This window comes from Cavia porcellus, unplaced genomic scaffold (assembly GCF_034190915.1).
Source record: "Cavia porcellus strain 051 isolate PalLab524CR breed Dunkin Hartley unplaced genomic scaffold, mCavPor4.1 scaffold_2, whole genome shotgun sequence".
In the NCBI taxonomy this organism is placed as follows: domain Eukaryota; kingdom Metazoa; phylum Chordata; class Mammalia; order Rodentia; family Caviidae; genus Cavia; species Cavia porcellus.
In genome coordinates, this window is record NW_026947485.1 from 108,910,917 (window position 1) to 108,932,074 (window position 21,158).

At 36.1% G+C, this 21,158-nt stretch overlaps 1 protein-coding gene and 1 long non-coding RNA gene across 3 annotated transcripts in view; one reads left to right on the forward strand and one right to left on the reverse strand.

Annotated features, from left to right (window-relative positions):
- The window catches only part of Hpse2 (heparanase 2 (inactive)), a 924,256-nt gene that overhangs the window by 883,364 nt on the left and 19,734 nt on the right, over positions 1–21,158 (forward strand). For both annotated transcript variants that reach the window (XM_063245088.1, XM_063245087.1), the window contains 2 exons: positions 12,470–12,615; positions 20,406–20,552. In XM_063245088.1, coding sequence (XP_063101158.1) covers positions 12,470–12,615; positions 20,406–20,552 — 293 coding nt within the window. The remainder of the gene's footprint in view (positions 1–12,469; positions 12,616–20,405; positions 20,553–21,158) is intronic.
- The window catches only part of LOC134475252 (uncharacterized), a 43,216-nt gene that overhangs the window by 12,029 nt on the left and 10,029 nt on the right, over positions 1–21,158 (reverse strand). The window contains exons 2-3 of the long non-coding RNA XR_010046303.1: positions 17,531–17,763; positions 16,242–16,432 (exon numbers count right to left, since the gene is read on the reverse strand). This is a non-coding gene — a long non-coding RNA (uncharacterized LOC134475252). The remainder of the gene's footprint in view (positions 1–16,241; positions 16,433–17,530; positions 17,764–21,158) is intronic.

Sequence of the window (21,158 nt, forward strand, 5' to 3'; positions counted from 1 at the left end):
TGTTAATGAATATGAAAATGTAATTAAGTCCTTACCTACAAAGAAGAGCCCAGGTCCAGATGGATTCACTGCAGAATTCTACAAGAAATACAAAGAAGACCTAATGTCGACACTCCTCAAACTATTCAATGAAATTGAGAGGCTGGGGATTTAGCTCAGCAGCATAAGCACCTACCTTGCAAGCAGGCAGTCGTGAGTTTGATCCCCGGTACCCATAAAAATGAAAAAGACAAAAAAAAATGAAATTGAATGGGAAGCAATCCTTCCTAAGTCATTCCTGGAAGCAAATATTACTCTAGTACCAAAATCTGAGAAAGACCCAACTAAAAAAGAGAACTATAGACCAATCTCCCTAATGAACACAGATGCAAAAATCCTCAACAAAATATTGGCAAATAGGATGCAGCAAATCATCAAGAAGATTACATACCATGACCAAGTGGGATTCATCCCAGGATGCAAGGATGGTTCAACATACATAAATCGATAAATGTAATCCATCATATCAATAAATCCAAAAGTAAGAATCACATGATCATTTTATAGATGCAGAAAAAGCCTTTGATAAGGTCCAACATTCATTCATGATAAGAACTTTACAGAAAATTGGAACAGATGGTCTTTACCTCAATATAATAAAGGCCATTTATGACAAACCAACAGCCAGCATCATATTAAGTGGCCAAAAATTGAAAGCCTTTACTTTAAAATCAGGCACAAGACAAGAATGTCCTTTATCACCACTCCTATTTAATATAGTACTGGAAGTACTAGCCAGAGCAATTAGACAAGAGAGAGAAATAAAAGGGGTAAAGATAGGAAAAGAAGAAGTTAAATTATCATTGTTTGCAGATGACATGATACTCTACATAGAAGAGCCCCTAAACTCCATTGAAAGACTCTTAGATATAATAAATAAATTCATTAATGTAGCTGGATACAAAATCAATACTCAGAAATCAATAGCATTCCTATACACCAACAACAAAATCACAGAGAGGGAAATAAGAGAAACCACACTCTTCACACTAGCAAGCAAAAAAATGAAATATTTAGGAATTACTCTTATGAAAGAAGTGAAAAGACCTATACATGGGAAATTATAATACACTGGAAAAAGAAATTGAAGCTGATCTCAGAAAATGGAAAGACATCCCTTGCTCATGGATAGGAAGAACAAACATTGTGAAAATGGCCATTCTCCCAAAACTGTTATACAGATTCAATGCATTCCCAATAAAAATATCATCAACATACCTTATAAATCTAGAGAAATCACTCCTAAAATTCATCTGGAACCAGAAGAGACCTAGAATAGCAAAGGCAATTCTAAGCAGCAAAGGCAAGGCACGAGGCATCACAATCCCTGACTTGAAGTTATACCAGAAAGCAACAGTAGTAAAATCAACATGATACTGGAATCAAAACAGAGCCGAAGATCAATGAAATAGATTAGAAGATACAACCACAACTACAAACACACTCAACCATCTTATCTTTGATAAAGGAGCCAAGCAGGTTCACTGGAAGAACGACAGTCTCTTTAATAAATGGTGTTGGAAAAACTGGCTCTCCATTTGCCGAAAACTAAAGCTAGACCCGTGTCTATCACCATGTACTAAATTAAAATCTAAATGGGTCAAAGATCTGAATATTAAAGCAGAAACACTAAATCTTTTGGAATTCAAATTGGGTAGAAACCTTGAAGACATAGGGGTAGGTAGAGAATTCATGAACAGGACTCAAATCGCACGGGAAATACTTCCCAGAATCAATAGCTGGGACCACTTCTTATTAAAAAGTTTCTGCATGTCAAAAGAAATCTCCAGCATAGTGAAAAGAAAATCCACAAGCTGGGAAAGATTTTAGTGAACGCTCTCTCAGACAAGGGACTCTTGTCTAAAACATATAAAGAATTTAAAAAACTCAGACTCCCAAAATTCAAAGATCCAATCCAAAAGTGGGCATCTGAGATGAATACGCACTTCTCAGATGAAGAAATACAAATGGCAAATAAATACATGAAAAAATGTTCATCATCATTGGACATTAGAGAAATGCAAATTAAAACCACACTGAGATACCATCTCACTCCTGAAAGAATGGTCAGGATCAAGAAAACCAACAACAACAAATGCTGGAGAGGCTGTGGGGAAAAAGGAACTCTCCTACACTGTTGGTGGGAGTGTAGACTGGTACAACCTTTGTGGAGGTCAGTCTGGAGATTTCTCAAAAAGCTGGGATTGGAAGTCCCATTTATTCCAGCTACTCCACTTCTAGGCATATTCCCAGAAGAACTGAAAGCATCATACCACAGTGATATATGTGCACCTATGTTTATAGCAGCACAATTTGTAATCCCCAGATCTTGGAAACAACCCAAGTGTCCATCAACTGAGGAATGGATAAAAAAGTTGTGGTATTTCTATACAATGGAGTATTATTCAGCTATAAAGAAGGATCACATTGAGATATTTATCAATAAATGTGTGCAGCTTGAGACCATACTTATAAGTGAAATAAATCAATCTCACATGTGTGCATACCGAATAGTTTCCCTAATGTAAATAATGATTCAAATATATAAAAGTATGTGGTAATCATGATTCCCCATTATGTGGCCTTGAAGCCTTATAAAGTTTTCACTTATTAATTGGAAAGGCTTTATTCTGGGCTTCTTGATATGGAAATATTTGAAGCTATAGTATATGAAGTTATATTCAAATTTTTCAAGGAAAAAGACATACACTATGGTAACTACTATTAAGTCGGGTTATTTGGTGGTGAAGCACTAGGTTGCTGAAACAGTCATGCTTTGACCTGTATTGTTATGTTGTTATGTCTTCTTTTATCTCAATCTCCCCCTTATTCATTAAAAAAATTATTTAGTTATTTTTTATGGTTTTTTTAACTAAGGGGAAAAATTTTAAAAATTAACAGGATATATTATAGTAACTTTTTTGATTTCCTATTAACTTGATTTGAAGTCCTGTAATACTCCCACTATCTTGTTTTGACTGATTAGACTCTGTTCCATTCTGTATGATAGTATCAAGTTTGAGGATATAGGCAACTACTTTGAAGGCAATAAGATTCACTATGACGCCCATTCTGGTTTGACTATTATCTCCTTTGGAAGTCCTGTAATGTTTACAATGTTTAAGTTTTATTGGTCTTCTTCTCTACTGTTTTGTTCAACTTTATAATACCTAATGTGATAGACAATTCTTTTTAAGGAAGCAAGAGGCATTATGGTAACCATTGTTGATAATCTTGTACTCTGTTTTTACATCATGTGCTATGTCTATCCTTGGTTTTGACTGACAGCTTTGTTTTGCCATATTTGACTTTATTCTCTCCCCCCAAAAAAGTAATAAGAACTACGGAGTAATAAAACCCAAAATGTGTAAATTTTGTTTTTAAAAATAGAGGGAAAAAAAGTGCTCTAAAGGATACAACAGCAAGTGTGTTTAGGGGTGTTAAATAGCTGGCCGTATTAATGTTTTTGGTTGGATCATTGAACACAACTGTTTGCAGTCTCACTGTTCGAATGTCCACTTTATATGCTTTGATACTCTGACTTGAGCAACTATCTCTAAGATGATAATGTGTAATCTATTAACTGGTGATTTTTTACTTTTTTTTTTTTTGTAGTTCGGTATTACTTGTACCCTTACACTGCTTTGTTTTGTTTTGATTTTTCTCTTTTTCCTTTTAAATAAAATTTTTTAAAAAAAGACTTCTAGATATAATAACCAAATTCAGTAATATAGCTGGATACAAAGTCAACACTTAAAAATCAATAGCATTTCTTTACACAAACAACAAACTCACTGAGAGAAAAATAAGAGAAGTCACACCCTTTACAATAGTACACACACAAAAAAAATGAAATACTTAGGAATCAACTCTAACAACGGGAGTAAAAGTCTATTCAGTGAAAATTACCAATAATAAATGCTGGAGAGGCGGTGGAAAAACGGAACTCTCCTGCACTGTTGGTGGGAGTATAGACTGGTACAACTACTGTGGAAATCAGTCTGGAGGTTCCTCAAAAGCTGGGATTGGAAGTCCCATTTGAGCCAGCTATTCCACTTTTGGACATATTTCCAGAAGAACTGAAAATATCATATCACAGTGATATATGTGCACTCATGTTTACAGCAGCACAATTTGTAATAGCCAAATTTTGGAAGCAACCTAAATGCCCATCACCTGAGGAATGGATAAAAAAGATGTGGTATTTTTATACAATGGAGTACTACTCAGCTATAAAGAAGGATCACATTGAGACTTTTATAGGTAAATGGATGCAACTTGAGATCATTCTCATAAGTAAAATAAATTGATACTATATTGTCTCCCTAGCATAAGAAAATGAAAGAGTGAATAAGATACAAAATCTTCAATAAATATTGTGAAAAGATAAAAAACTGCTCAAAAGGGAAAAATAACTGAGGGAAAAGGACAAAAGAAGGAAGGGAAAGGAAAAAAGATATAAATTTTTATATACAAGCTTAAGACAGCTAAGATGACTGCTACTAATTCTATTAGTTCTTGGAACAAAACACTTAGTATTCATAAGATTGGGTCAATTTTGCATGTTTATATCTGGTAATCTGAGGAACTCGTTTGAGGATTTCTATGCAAAATAACAAATTTTAGTTATGTTCCAAACACCTTGTTTTGAAAGCCTATATTGTCATTGTTTTGGGCTCCTTGAGTGTGAGTGTTATTTATTTGTCTCTTTTGTTTCTTGGTTTCTTGGTTTTCTAGGAATTTTGTTTCTTGGTTTTCTAGCAATTGTTTTTCTTTTGGTTTTGTTTTTCCCTCTAATATAATAAGGATAGATGTGCATGTATAGGCTTATACATGCCTAGAACTTCTCCTAAAGAGTTTACAAGAATTGATTTTATTATACATGATGATATGAAAAAAAGCAACATTATGGTACCCATTGATTTCTTATCATCATGCTGTGAAGTTCAGTAACCAAAGAAATCCAGAAGATAGTAACCACTATGAAAAAGTGTACTCCAACATATTGGAAAATAGTAAAGGAATGGAATGGCTCCTAGGGTATGCAAATTATCAAAACTAAAACAAAAAGACGTAAAACTCTGAATGATTCTATAATAAGCAAGGAAATTGAGGTAGTAACAATTTTTAAAAACCTACCAAGAAAAGCCCAGGACCTTATGGATTCCCTGTTGAATTCTACAAAACCTTTGAAGAAGTTATAAAATCAATCCTTTAATGAGATTAAAAAGAAGCAAGTACTTCCAAACTCATTTCTGGCAACCTTCATTCTTCTGATCACAAAACCAGACTAAGACCCAACTAAAAACTAAAAGTACAGGCCAATTTCTTTCATCAAAATAGATGTAAAAATTCTCAATAAGATATTGGCAGATAGAATGCAACAAATCAAAAAGATCAATCATCACGACGAAGTACATGTCATACCATGGATGTAAGGTTGGTTCAACATACACATATGTACTACATATGCATATATAATAAAATCACATAAGCAGAAGCACAGACAAAAACCACATGATCATATCAACAGATGCAGAAAAAGCTTCTGACAAAACTCAACACCCATTTGTGATTGAAAATAAAAACAAAGAAAATGGATACAGAAGGATCTTACCTCAATCTGCAAAAAGCCATTTATAACAAATTTACCACCATCATCAAATGAAGTGGAGGAAAACTGAAATTTTTCACTGTATGATTAGGAACAAGACAACAATGTCTACTATCATTACTTCTGTTCAACATAGGACTCAAAATATTAGCCACAGCAATCAGTCAAGAGAAATAAATAAAAGCAATATGTTCAGAAATAGTTGAAGTCAAATTATCCTGATTCACAGAAGACATGATCTGCTTAGAAGACAAAAAAAAATTCTACCAAAAGACATCTGAATTAAAACCAAATTCAACAGTGTAGCAAGATACAAAATCAACAGCTTTCCTGTACACTAATAATAAACTCACTGAGAAGGCAATTAAGAAAGCATTATCATTCACAATAACATGAAGAAAAATTAAATCCTTAGGTATTAACCTAACCAAGGAAGCGAAAGACCTCTACAATAAAAACTACAGTGCTCTGAAAAAGGACATTGAAAAGGAACCAAAAAATGGTCAGATATCCCCTTTCTGGATAGGCAGAATGAATATGATCGGCGTGGCCATACTTCCTTATCTGTTATATAGGTAGAATGCAATCTCAATCAATCAGCATATCCTACAGCCTTCCCCAGAGAAATATAGAAAACAATCCTAAAATTCATATGGAACCAGAAGAGACTCAGAATAACAAAAACAACCCGTGTCAAACAGAATGAAACAGCAGGCATCACAATTCCTGACTTTAAGTTATACTACAAAGTTACAATAATTAAAGCAGTATGCTGTAAAAACAAAAATTGTTATATGGATGAATGAAACAGAATAGAAGACACAGAAACGACCCCAGACAGATTCAGCTAATTGGTCTTTGACAATGGGCCAAAAACATACACTTGAGGAAAGATGGCCTTATAGCAAATGGTGCTGGGAAAACTGACCACATACATGCAGGAGAATGAAGGTAGATACATCCCTATCTTTCAGTCATGTACTAACTAAAATCAAAATAGATTAAAGATGTAAATATGAAAACAGAAACATTGAAGCAACTACATGTTAAAATAAATAAAGCTTTTATAGTCACAGGTGTAGGCATGGACTTTGTAAGTATACCTCCAATTGCACAAGAAATAAAAGCAAGAATCAACAAATATAATTATATAAAAAAATAAAAAGCTTCTTCACCGGAAAATAAATAACCAGCAGAGGAAAGAGAAAACCTACAGAATAGGAAAAAAATGTTGTGAGCTACGTCTAAGACAGAAGATTAATATGCAGAATTGTGGTGAACTTAACAATACACATGTAATTTTTCTTTTAAGACAAGAGATGTTAATGTATGATGCAATGTTATTACATGAGGAAATTCTCAACATCATTAGTTATTAGAGAAATGCAAAGTAAAACAGCACTGAGATTCCATCTGACCCTAGAAAGAATGGCTATCATCAAGAATTCAAATAATGATTAACACTGGAAAGGCTGCATTGAAAAAGGAATTCATCTACACTGTTGGTGGAACTGTAAACTAACACATGGAAATCACTATAAAGATTCCTCAAAAAACTGAAACTAGAAATTTCATTTGACCTAGCAATTCCCTTTCAAGATGTCTTCCCCAAAGAGTTCAAGGCATCATATTATATTGATACAGGGATCCCCATATTTATAGTAACACAGTTTGTATAGCAATTTTAGAAGCAGTCCGCATGTTCATCAACAAATTAATGGAGAAAATATGGTACTTATATACAATGGATACTACTCTAGATACTAGTTAAGACACACATGCTTAAATATTGCATAGTTTCTCTTGATGAGAAACCCAAAGTATAAAATAAAAAGCAAAATAAAAGACAGGTAGTAGGGAGATAGAACTTCCTCAAAGCAGAAGGATAGAAGATAGAAGATGAAAAAAGGAATTAAGTCATACTATGTACACATACCAACTCCTCACAAAGAATATAAACATCAGGTAGTGCAAACATGTACTAATTTTAAGAACTTTTTTTAAAAGAAGAAACAATCATCAATCAAGAATCTTATAACCATCAAAATTTCTTTCAGAAATGAGGAAGAAATTAAGACTTCCCCAAATACACAAAAAACAAAAATTGGGCGAGTTTGTTACACTAACCCTGGCCTGCAAGCAGTGATGAAAGGAGTCTTACAGGTTGAAGTGAAAGTACACTAGACCATAATTAGAAGTCATATAAAGAAACAAATATCTCAGTAATGTAAATATATAGGCACTCATTAAAATTAACATTATGGTAACAAGTTGGTGATACTACTGTTTGTTTTATACATTAAGGGAGTAATATGTCTTTAAAGTTAATATTAATTTAAAAATTTGCTTTAATGTAATTTTGGTTTGTAATTCACATTTTGTCTCCATGCAACTTAAAAGACCAGTGCATTGGGGGCAGGGGATTTAGCTCAGCGGCATAAGCACCTGCCTTACAAGCAGGCAGTCATGAGTTCGATCCCTGGTACTGATTAAAAAAAAAAAAACCAGTGTATTTAAAAGAATCGTCAGTTTGTTTTTCAATGCATAGTGTATAAAGATGGAATTTTGTGATGTCAGTCATGAGATGGTGGGGATAGAGCAGTGAAGGAACAGTTTTTGTATTGAAGTTGTTGAAGTTAAGTTATATAAATGCAAATTAGTGTTATAATTAGTATTTTTGATGGAATCTCAATCACAAAAATGGTTATGGAATATAAATTAAAAGCAAAGAGAAACAAATTTAAATATTTCAAAAAACCAAAACCTCAAAGAAGACTGCAAGAAACCAAAAAGAAGTACTGCAGGAAATAGGGGACAAAAAGCTACAAGACATAGAAAACATTAATAAAATGATGGAAATAAGGCTCACTTTATCAATATTTACTTTTTATATAAGTGAATTAAACTCTGTGGCAAAAACTCAAATTGACAAAAAAAGAATTTTATAAAAAAAATTCAATCCAATTGTATGCTATCAAGAGACTCACTTTAGATCCAAAGGAGCAAACAGATTAAAAGGATAGAAAAGATAATATCATGCAAATGATAAACAAAAAAAGAGCAAGGGTTAATGTCAGACAAAACTGACTTTAAATGTAAAAAACATTTAGAAGATGAAAGACATTGCACAGTGACAAAAGTTTCAATACAACAAGAAGATGTAACAATTATAAACATTTACACAATGACAGATCATAAAAATACAGGAAGCAAAAAAGCAAAAGCTGACATGAAAGAAGAAATAGACAGTCCTACAGTAACAGTAGTTGAAAATTCAATACTCTACTCTTAATGGTCAATAGAAAAAACAGAAAGAAAATAAGAAAATAGAGAACATAAACAAAACACTAAACTGACTAGAATGATGTGAACATTTTAGAGACAAGTGCCCAAACTACAACCCAAAATCTATTTATTTATCATGAAGTGCCAACTTTGCAATTAAACCTGAATACTGAGATTTTAATTTAGAAAATACAACTCATATATTAACATCTTTTGTCTTAAAAACAAACGTATGCCATAGGTTTGCTACTACTAAACTAGACCAAACAGAACACTTCATCCAGCACTGAGAACATTTTTCAGGACACACCACATGTGAAGCTACTAATTAGTTTAAAATGTAACATATATGTGCAATAGAATATTATTCAACATTAAAAAAGAATGACAAATCTGACATACAGTACAGCATGGATAAACCTTGAAGATATTATGGTTGATGAAATACACTGTGATTTCACTTATATGAAGTACACATAAAGCAGAATGGTGGCTTCCAAGAGAGAAAAAAATAGGGATTAGAATTTAATTGATTTAGAGTTTCAGTTTAACAACATGAGAAGAGTTATGGAAATGGATGGTAAAGCTGGTTACATAGCATTATGACTGTAACATCACTGAAATATTAAAATTGGTAAGATGATAAATTTTAGGCATATTTTACCACAGTAAGAAAAGTTGGATAAGGAGGATACTAGTCATTCAGAATTAACTTCATCAAAATCTCTTTAGGGCATTAACCAAGTATCTTCACCTTTCTAAATGAACATTTTGGCATTTAGTTATCCCAAAGGGAAAACAAAACTGATTCCAAATTTAAAAATCTGTATATAAATTCAACTTTACCACATATTAATATGAACTTGCATTGATTTCACTGAAAATTATTTTTATGTAACTATTGAGAAGTAAACATAATAAATATTTCTTTTTCCTAAACATGAATGAGTTGCTATAAATGTTTCTTACCTTAAGTGAAAATTGCTAATGAAAGTGTGAGAGAAAACCTATTAAGCTTTCCTAAATTTTCTAAATAATAAAGTTGTTTATAATGAGACACTGAAATGAAGGATAAGAAAAAGAACAAATGCTCGAATCAGAGAAATGGTAGTATTTTGTGCTCTCACCTTTCTCTGATAATATAGGAGCCAGAAATTAAATTATAGCAAATCCCTGTACTAAAAGTAAGGATACCTTTCAGATTTTATATCCATAGCATCCTTGTTTTTTAGCCATCTTATGTCTTTAGAGTATATGACTTTGTATTTCTCAATGAGTGAGGGTGCTCTACAACCACTAGAGACAAATGAATCCTTATTTATTTTCGAGGGCTACAACTGACTAGTTTTGTGACTTGGAATGTACCTTTAAAGATTCTGAACCCATGTTCACGTGTATAAAATAAGAACTACTAGGAGCTACTGAGGATATATCAGGATAACAGTAGTGAACTAAAATATTAAGTTTATTAAATATTTAGTTTAAAACAGACTTCTCATAAATCAGTAAGAAGAAGTAGAAATCTCATTGGAATATGAGCAATTCTTCACAAAGTATTTACAAAGACCACAGAAATTTTAATAAAATAAGAATAAACCAATAACATTTTTCCCTCTACATGATTGATAATAATTGAATATTTTCTATTTTTAATATTAGGAGACTACACTTAACTGCCATTTTGGGATCACTTAAAATTGATTAAAATAAATAGATTGGTGAGGCTCAGAGACAAATACAAGCAGATTTGGAGCTAATTTGATGGCAGAAGGACTTTGAGAATTTGTTTTATTTTGTGAAATTCACCAGAAGCTTGTATGTAGCTGATGTTATAGATGATCACATAAGAAAAAAAAATCATAAAAAGATTTCTGCCTGAAAAGATGAAAGTAGAGAAGATGTGGTTTATGTCTTTAACGGAAATTATACACTGAATACATTCACTGAACTCCAGAATTCAAAGTGAAGTGGGGAGTAGCAAATTAAGCAGCCTTGTTTTACATGATTTATAAACACTGAAGTCATTACCCCATAGTAAATATTAATGCAACATTTATATTTGTATCAAATAAAAAAACTGTGATAAGTAGCAAACAAACAGAAATTAAGGTGACTTAACAGAAGGCTTTTGTAAGATTACATGCGTGCATAGTGCCTTAATTACTTTTCCATTGCTGAGACAAAATACCCAACACAAGTTAAAAGAGGAAAGGTTTAGTTTAGCTCAGTTTGTAAAGTTTCCAGTCCAGAGTTGGCTCTGAGGCAGGGCAGCATGGCAGAGCAACATAGTAGAGTAGAAACAGTCCATGGCAGGGCAAGCAGTAAGGAGGAAACACTATCAGTGAGACTTCCTTTTCCTTTTATTACATTCAGTCTGCAAGGCCATTGTTAGTTTCCTTCATACCAAGGGTGGGCCTCCCATTATCTACTTTCAAGAACCATGCTAAACAAATTAGTGGATAAATGTAGTTTTCACAGACCCTTAATCCATATTACTCATACACTCTAGATCCATTTATCTCCTAAATACCCACCTGTAAGTGCATGAAGTTTTTGGGGAATCTAGGTACAAGCCATAACACATGGATTACAGATTCAATATTAGCAGTTATGGATAAAACCTAGAATGGTTAAAGTATCATACTCTTATTTAATTTATAATTACTTTTATTGTACAATACTGAGAACAACCAGGTGTTAGCACCATGATATGCAAATATTTTTGTTTATCTTTCTGGCTCTGAAACTGAGAACTCTAGGTACTTGCCTGGAAAAGCTCCCTCTTCCTATTCCTTTCCTCATAGTTCCCAGTGACATTATTTAGAGGGTGATATTTTAGATTCTCACCCTGATACAATCCTATGGATATAAAACCTCCCATCTTATAATTAAATAGAAGCCATAAACCAGCACAAAACTAAAGTCATGGCAGGGGACTTAAAAATTTAAGACCCCAACTGGGAATTTATTGTATATGTGAAAAACTTTGATTCATTTGTTCATTACAATTTTGTCTTGGTTACTTTTTACTCGTTGCTGCGACAAAATACCTGATGCCCAAGATGGGAAAGGAAAGGTTTATTTCTTAGTTTTTGGAGGTTTTATTCCACACTCAGTTGGCTCCAAGACAGGCAGCAAGGCTGGGCTACAGCTCATGGCAGCCACTGACAGCAAGCTCGAACCAGCAAAGTGCAAGACACACCTTCTTCCTGCCATAATGTCACATCCTGGCTCCACCCCTTTGTGGGTGGAACACTGAGACCATCAATCCAAGCACTAGACAATGAACCAATCACAAATACACAATGCAAACTCATGAGGCCTGGGGGACACAAACATAAACCATGACACCATTTGACATTTAGAAAAAGCCACTTTCGACAGTACCAACTTCATTACCAATCCAGAGCAAATGTTTCACTGGGATCAACATACAGGACTCTTGGTAAAATTTTGGCCTGTGTGTATGTCATAGTTACTCAGATATCTGAAATGAGCTCTCTTCCTGATACTCTACCTCTGTATTCTCAGGACTATTGGCTCTCGCTACTTTACAAGCGCTTGATTGGCCCCAAAGTCTTGGCAGTGCATGTGGCTGGGCTCCAGCGGAAGCCACGGCCAGGCAGAGTGATCCGGGACAAACTAAGGATTTATGCTCACTGCACAAACCACCACAAGTAAGTCCTCATAAAAATGGAACAGAAACACCATCTCAATGGCTTTCAGCCCCTCTGAGAATTCTATGCCATTTGAAACCTTAAAGCATTATCTGTATTCATGGACATTAATTGAAAACTGCCTCTGAGATCACCATATTCTGCAGGTTTCAAATGATTCTGCTAAATAGATTTTTTTCCAATTATATTTCCCTTTTCATATTTACAGGATCTATTTGTAAAGAAATTTATAAGATACATGCTATTTGTTCATCTAACAAATTTTTATTGAGTGTTTTCTCTATGCCAATTGATATAATGCCCATGAAGCTTTTTGTGTGCCTAAGCTAAAGCCAAGATGAAAGACCATGTCTTGTCTTATAATCCACCCACAGAGCTTAAGGAAAAGGTCTTCATTTGTCAAATGCATGCTGAGAGCTGCACTGAGGAACCTAGATCCAGACCAGTGCATCTCAGACTGGAGGATGCGCCAGAACTAAAAGAGAGCCTGAGGGTAGTCAGGCCAGCTTTAGAGCTGTTTTCAATACTGGGGGGGGGGGGGGATCTCATTTATTTTAAAAGCTAAATCAAATATAGGCTTCCTTTTAGGAGACTGGGGTGTGGGTAATAAGGAAGATGATCCCTAGAGGTACAACATTCCGGTGTACAACATTCCAGTAAGATAATGTGTGGTTATACTTCTCTTTTTGATCTGAAGCACCAGTGCTCATTAGGGTTGTCTTTAAAATAAACAGGAAAATTAATGATCAGTAGATAAATAGATTTTTTAAAAGTTTTAAAACATGAAGACCATGAAGGAAAAAGTTTAAACTGGTCTTAAAGCAAAACCCATCTGGTCAAGTATGTCTTTCTGACATCACTTCCTGTTTTGGAGCTGGCTGCACTGGAAAAGACAATTATTTTTTCTTACTGCAAAGAAAACCTGGGGGCAGGATTGCAGGAGATACCTCCTGCCAGACCACTATCCCTGGGCTTGTCAAGTCTATCAGGAGCTGATCAAGGGGAGGGGAAGCACAAAGAGCTGTGTGGTCAGATTACACCAGATGCTTCTTCTCAGTCCTTGATGAGAGAGGAACCAAGTCAGCTAATTCCTCATGATAAGCTTTTTCAAAGAATAACTCTGAGCAAAGCGGGGCAAACAGCCAGTTGTCTTGCCTGTAGATACAAGTGCCTATTGTGGGTAAAGGGAGGCTGGTTTGGGCAGGGGCCAGAGGCTTTCAACATCCCTTTTGCTCAGCAGGAAGCTCAATCTCATACCTGACAGAGTGACTGCTATACGGCCTTGGCCTGGAGTTATCTGATCATCACACAAGGGAACATTGTATTCCTTGTCTCTGCCTAGTCCTGAGGTAACCACCCAAAAGGTAGACCCCGGGCTTCAAGAGAGAAGAATTGCTCTTGGCACCTTCTGCCCCTGTTGGAAAATATACCAGTCTTCAGCCTTTATACTACTGTTCTAGGGAACCAAGGAAAAAGTGTCTGGCACCATATGGGTTTAGCAGGATTTGGGTGTCTTCCTTACATATTCTTATCCTGATGTTCATCCAGGTTTCTTTTGACATCTCATGGGAAGTTGTCACTAATATTCTTAGTACACCATAAACTCAAAGCCAGCATTTTTTTTTTTTTTTGGTCTTTTTCCTTTTTATCGGTACCAGGGATGGAACTCACGACTGCCTGCTTGCAAGGCAGGCGCTTATACCGCTGAGCTAAATCCCCAGCCCCCAAAACCAGCATTTTATTCATTTTTATATTCTTAGTTTCTGATATTATAACTAGCATGAAGAAGGTCTCATAAATGATGGATGAATGAGTAGATAAATGCAGAAATAAGATATCAATATGTTACTGCTAACTTACAGTTTTGTTCTTTTCCCCTATGATACCAGCAAGAGAAGATGGTGTGACAGAGTCACTAATAATACTATTCATTATCATGAGCCCTAAACAAATTAGTAACATTATCAGGATTTGGAACGTCTGGAGATGGGATGCCACTGGGCTCCTTTTAGTACAAGCTCTTCCTTGTCCCATTAAAAAGAAAGGAGAAGATTTTTCATAATTCATAGATCATGGACTATGTTACACCTGACCCATAAAGATAAAAATTGAGGGAAAGGTCTTAGACCCATAAAGCACACCTACAATGGATATAAGGAGCCAGTAAAGTTACACATCTCCTCCACATAGTAGGTGGCAGGTGGTTAGATAGGCATGCACAAGAGTAGAGATGGGCCTGGACTGCTCTCTGGGAAGCCATGTATCTTGTCTGTACCCCATATCCTGTATAACAGTCATAAGTAAACACTACTGATTCATTTAGTTTATTTGTGGCCAAAGACACTAAAGTCATTGACCAAGAGTGGCCATGCTGGCTTCATGCTAATCAACCTTGACCATTGCTCTGAAAATAAATACCCTGGGTCAAACAGAGATTAAATAAAAAAGGATAAGTTTAGTAATTGAACAATACAAAGGAAGTACCTTTTAAAATAACAACTTCCACTCCAATGTGTGTTGAACATTTGCTATGTAACAAGCATCTTGACAGATATTTGTATTTATGTTATATTCCTGAATTCTAAAGGGTCTATCTTACAGTCATTTGGCCCTGCATTCTATTGCACACAAGACTTCCTTTTCCTTCTTTCTGACAGTCATATAATAGCTGCTTAGAGGCCTCACTGCCTCTCCTGGCAGCCTCTTGTGCTATGAGTCATTTCTGTCATTTCTGACCTTCCTGAGCCTTGCCTCTTATGGTTGATTTGGAAGACAAAGTTAGGTGTTCACATCAACAGCAGCAGGTGCTTTTCTGCTTTCTACTCTAGAGCTAACAAATTAAGACACTAGAGTTAGTTCTTACCCCCGATCTTCCTCAGAAAACAATCACGTTTTGACAGAGAAACCTTTTTTATGAGCCATTGTACTGAGACAATGTATGTTTGTGGGGTAGAGCTGAGGTCCATGGCCAAGTTCAGAACCAATTGGAACCTGGTGGATGCTGAAGCAAAACGGAGCCTTTTGGGGTTCAACTTAGTTTACTATTGGCAAAACACAACTTCCTGTTTTTCAGAAAAAGTTTTTTAAAGGCTTATAAAAAAGGTTGCTGAGGCTTCTTGGACATCAAATGACTATTACAAAAAAATATTTTGATGAGTTAAGTGTAAATGAATCAGAAACATGTGGATTAAATTTCCCTTAAAATACTCAGGGGCTTTGAAATTAAGGGGAAAAAAATGTTTGGCAAAACAGGGCCTGGCTTTTACCGAACCCAAAACCTTTGAATTAGATTTGGATACGATGGACCAACCTAGTATTCAAACACATTGACTTTTACTGGGAATGACCATGGACTGCCAAGCATCATCTTCCTTCCTTTCTCAGACCCCCAGCTTCACTAGAGGTGTTTCTACAGCATGACTGTTTTCTATCTGGAACTCAAAATTCACCACCCACATGACATCTCCCACCTTTTACATTAAAGATGTTCCAATTCAAGTTTCCCTTCTCTGACTCACTTCCTCCTCCTCCCATGGAAACACAGAAAAGACATCAGGCAAGGAAAAGAACAGCCAGCAGAGATGAACTCCAGATATATGGATTGGCGGCTGGTGAAAGAGTCTCACCATGAATAAGATGTAGAGCAAGACGAGTGTTCCATCCAGACAGCTTCTCTCCAGAAAGGCCATTCCCAAAGATCACCAAGAGCTGCCGGGACAGCCTGGACTCCTTGGCATCAGGAGTCAAAAATGGCCTGCTGACCAAACCTTCAGACACCATTTTCTTAAGGAACAGACACTCCTCCAGGATTAGTTTTCTGTGGGCAGAAAATACACATTCTTCAAGAATCTGGATTCTCAACACAGTACTCAGGTTGATTCTGGAATCCGCAGCCAAGAATTTATCTTCCAGACAAAAGGCTTCTGCTTCATGTCCTTGCCTATCAATCAAGCAGGGTGAGAGAGAGCTAAGGCAGTCTTGTCTCCAATGCCAGTTTCTACCTAAGAAGGGCCCAGAAGTTCTGTGAGAGCCTTCCACATTAGTCCGGGGGCTGTACCGTTTGCCTCCCCCAGGGGAACTATGTAAACAGAGATCAGACCACAGCCAAACAGCTTGAAAAGGCAGCTTTCCCTGCAGCGGTGCTGTGATTTTAGGTCTCCCTCCCACCTACCACTTCCCTAGAACCTACCCTTCTCTCTGAAGCTCTAAGGGCTCTTTCTGCCCCAAATCTGTTTAAGAGAAACTCATAAATACAAGTATGTGATTCTCTTCTCTCTGCTTCTGGCCTTGAGAGTATTATTTGATAGTTGTTTGCAAAAGGAATTTGCAATCTGGTAAAACCAGTACCCATCATGCCTATTTGGCTAACACTCTGAGGCCCAGAATACAGTAGTTGATGACCTCTTCCTCAACTTTGCAGGTATTTTTAGCTAAACTGAAAGCCCACCAGTGGAATCTAGTTGTTCTAGTGATGGTCAGTGACAGCACAGACTATCAACATCTTTCTCCAGAGCAATGGTGACATCTCAAATCCATTGGCATTTTCTTCTGACTGGTTTGGCTACTAAAGCTAGTTAACATGTCCAGGGATTCGGAGGGACTGGAGGAGAGACTGCAAAGGAGAGACATTTAAGAAGTTATAAATGTAGGCATCTAAAATGCTTTAAACGCAATAATGTGCAAGATACAAGAAAAACCCTGATTCACAACTGGCTGGTATTCTGGGAGTTCCTCTCAAACCTCAATAGGTTCTTCTAAGTAAGTGTTTCTAAATCCAGTTTATTGGCCAGATATCGCAGAAAGGTTTTAAAATACAGATTCCCAGGCCTGGAGCCTAAATGAGTTGAATCAGAATTTTCAGGGAAGAGTTCTGGAAACCATACTTCTTTGAAAAATCTCAAATTATCATACTGACCTGCCCTTGGCGGCTGAACTCTTACTTCACACCTTTAAAAGCAGAGACCAGCGATCCAAGGATCCAGGGACTATGTGTGTGCAAGGAGAGATGTTTCCCCTTGGGCCAAGTTGACTTAGAGTTTCCCCAAACTTCTCCTTTGAAGGCGAGGCTGGGTCATTTTTTCTGTGTCCTCTCATTAAACCATCCAGATGGGGCCTTAAGGGACTCCTTAAAAACAAGGTCTTTTTTTCCTACAGAGAGAAGGAAATCATTATAGTTTTGTTGATACATGCTGAAAAACTCTTACATGTAGGCATACAGTTCTCCCAGGTTCCTGGACATCCTGTACTGGTTTAAAAGGATCCCAAATGGTGAATAGTTTTATAATCTTGGGGTAGGTGAAACGGCAAAGCAAGAATCAAACAGATAAATTTGACTACAGAAATCTTTTTTAACATATATATATATATATATATATATATATCAGAATACAGTATAAACTGAAATAGACAAGGACAACTGTGAGATGCTCTTATACCATGCATATATCAAAAGATTTCTATCTTTAACAAATAATTTTTACAAATCAAATGGCCAAAGGACATGAGCATGCAGTTTATAAAAGAAAAAATAAAATGGCTGTTTGGCTAATAAAAAATGTGGCACTTCAGTATGAAAAAAATACATATTACCACAAGTTGAGATTCCATTTTGACCTCTCATATCAACAGGGATATTTTAAAACATTAATTTCTATATTCTAAAGGATATGAGGAAATTGATGCTTTCATATGGTGCCAGTGGAAGCAAATTCCTAAAAAACTTTCTGGAAAGTTATTTCTACAGAAATGTGTGTACCCATTGAATAAGTGAGGTTATGCTGTGATAAGAGAACTCTCATTCACACTGCTTGTCCATCATGGTTCAACTATAGTTCTGCTCTGCCTCATCTTCATTCTAGGACCTACATCAATAACTCAGCTTCTCTGAAAAGAACTGTCAGTCAACTGACGAAGAGAAAAGAAACAGTGAAACATAGGCTGACTCCTAAAGCTTCTGCCCAAAGCTTTTAACATGTTCCCTCACATTTCACTAGACACAGCAAATCACATGGTCACTTTCTGTTTCAGCAGAGCAGGGACATAAAATCTTCTTACAGGGAACAAACTTTACCGTAATCCCAAATACTGACCACAGTCATCCAAGTATTATAATCCCTTTCCCAGTCTTCCTCACAATCCAAAAATTTAGATTTGTAATCCCATTGAGATGTTAATGGAATCTCAGCAAATTAATTCCAATCTATCAGTTCCAATGCAACCCGCAGCAAGAGTAAAGACACAAAGACATATTCCAATTTAAAGGCAGACAAGGGGTCCTAAATCCAATCCCCGTGAGGATGTTTGGACAAAGGCCTGGATCCTAGGCCTCTCCCAGAATTTGTTATCTTGTGAAGAAGAGGGTGGCTCAAGGATGAGTGACAGTGAGGGTGGTGGGAACTAAGGGAGTAACTTGAGCTGGCTAGCCAGGTAGAGAGAAAAGCATCCCTGCAAAATGTAGAGATAAAGATGCGCAGATGGTTCACTTTGCATAATTTAACTAAGATAGCAACTCAATTGTTTTTGGAAGCTGTTGCTTCAGTTTTTGATGTGTCAACTTTTGTGCCCTGGGGAGTCATAGCCTCTTTACCTTGAGATTCATACCCAATTGACATTCCTGGAACTGGGGGCTAGGGATTTAGCTTAGCGGCATAAGCACCTGCCTTGCAAGCAGGCAGTTGTGAGTTTGATCCCCGGTACTGATAAAAATGAAAAAGACATTTCTGAAACTGACTAGCTCTACCATGCCTCTGTGCTTATATATTTTAGAGAGCACTATGGAAAGAGGAGATTGACTGATGGCTTTAAAGATTACACACCAGTGCCTCAGCTAGTCTTATTTGCAATGCTTAGAGCCAATTAAAGAGAAAGGAAAATATTATAGTCAGCTCTGTACATAACAGTATAAGGAAATAAGTCTCAGTATAATCAAAGTTGCAGCAATTGTTGTGCATTCAAGGGAAATCACTCAAATTGTCCTCCACAAGCTGGAAAAATGAATGAGGAAGCATACAATGCACATTCCCTTTGACCTAATGATTACAACTTCTAAGATTTTATCCATGCAAAATAATCATGATGTGCAAAAAGTTTATGTGCAGTGCAGTCTTTCATGACAGAATTTATAATGGCATAAATTGAAAACGACACAAAGTCAAAGGTAGCTAACTAAATAAATAAATTATGTTACATTGGTATGACTGAAAATTATTTTCTTCTATAAGTAGAACTTGAGAACATGTTTAAAATGTTCATTAACTGAAAAAGAGCTAAGTAACTACTGTGATACAAGTTATATAAAGACAATATTTGTATACGTGCCAAAGTACTTAATAAATATTTGTCAAATTGGTAATAAAAAAAAAACTTGCAAGTGATGCCAAAATCTTGTATCTCAAATTCTGTAGTTATGGGAAATTTTACTTTCTTCTTTGTTTCTCTATTTTTAATGGATTTGTTTGATTTCAGTCATCATGCTTTACATTTATATTCAGAAAAAATTTTTTACCTAAAATCACTGCAATAAATTTAAACAAGAATAGAAGGGATGTGGTATGAAGTAAGTATCTTCTTTTCAGGAAATCACAATAACAAGACCTTGGTGTCTTGAAGGTCTGTTGTAGCCAAAACGCCATAAAACAGGAGTCGTTTTCTGGGGTGGTCCTATTTTGTGGAGACTATAAATTATTTAGGTGCTGACCACTGACTGACCACTTTGTTTTCTCTCTCTCTCTCTCTCTCTCTCTCTCTCTCTCTCTCTCTCTCTCTCTCTCTCTCTCCCCGGTTTGTCTCAGTCACAACTACGTTCGAGGTTCCATTACACTTTTCATCATCAACTTGCATCGATCAAGAAAGAAAATCAAACTGGCTGGGACTCTCAGGGACAAGCTGGTGCACCAGTATCTGCTACAGCCTTATGGACAGGAGGGCCTGAAGTCCAAGTGAGTACAGGCCTGGAAACAGTTTAGGAGTTGGACAGAGAGGGCACTGAAGTCACCTTTTTGCTGAGGGGACCAAGGTTGCCACTAATTCACTCAGAGGCGCAGTGGGATGGAGTAAGACAAAGAATAGGACTGTTGATTTCCTTTGGGACATTGGTCAACTGCTTCTCCATCTCTAGGCTTAGATTCCTCAACTTTACAGTAAATTTGTGAGCAGAACATTTCTCAACGAAGTTATTCGTGGTATTTGAGCAAAACACTTTTTCATTATGGCAGATTACCACATTGCAAGCCTTTTGGCATTCTTGGCATCTGTCCTCTCAGTACTAACAGTGTTTCTGGTCAGGTGACAACCCCAAATCCTGGTTGAGGACCATGTCCCTTCCAGCAGTAATGTTCTGTAACATTCATGACTCCTTTTTTTCCCTGCATATTTCATGGGGCTTAGCGGAAGACAGGAAAAGGATTAAAAGTTCAGAGATCACAAATTATTCTGCCTCTAACTTTATTCCTTCAATGCATCACTGCTTTATCTCAGTTTCTTCATGAGAACAATAGGAGAGAGATTATATTCTGCAGGTTTTGTGGCCCCCCGCAAACTATAAA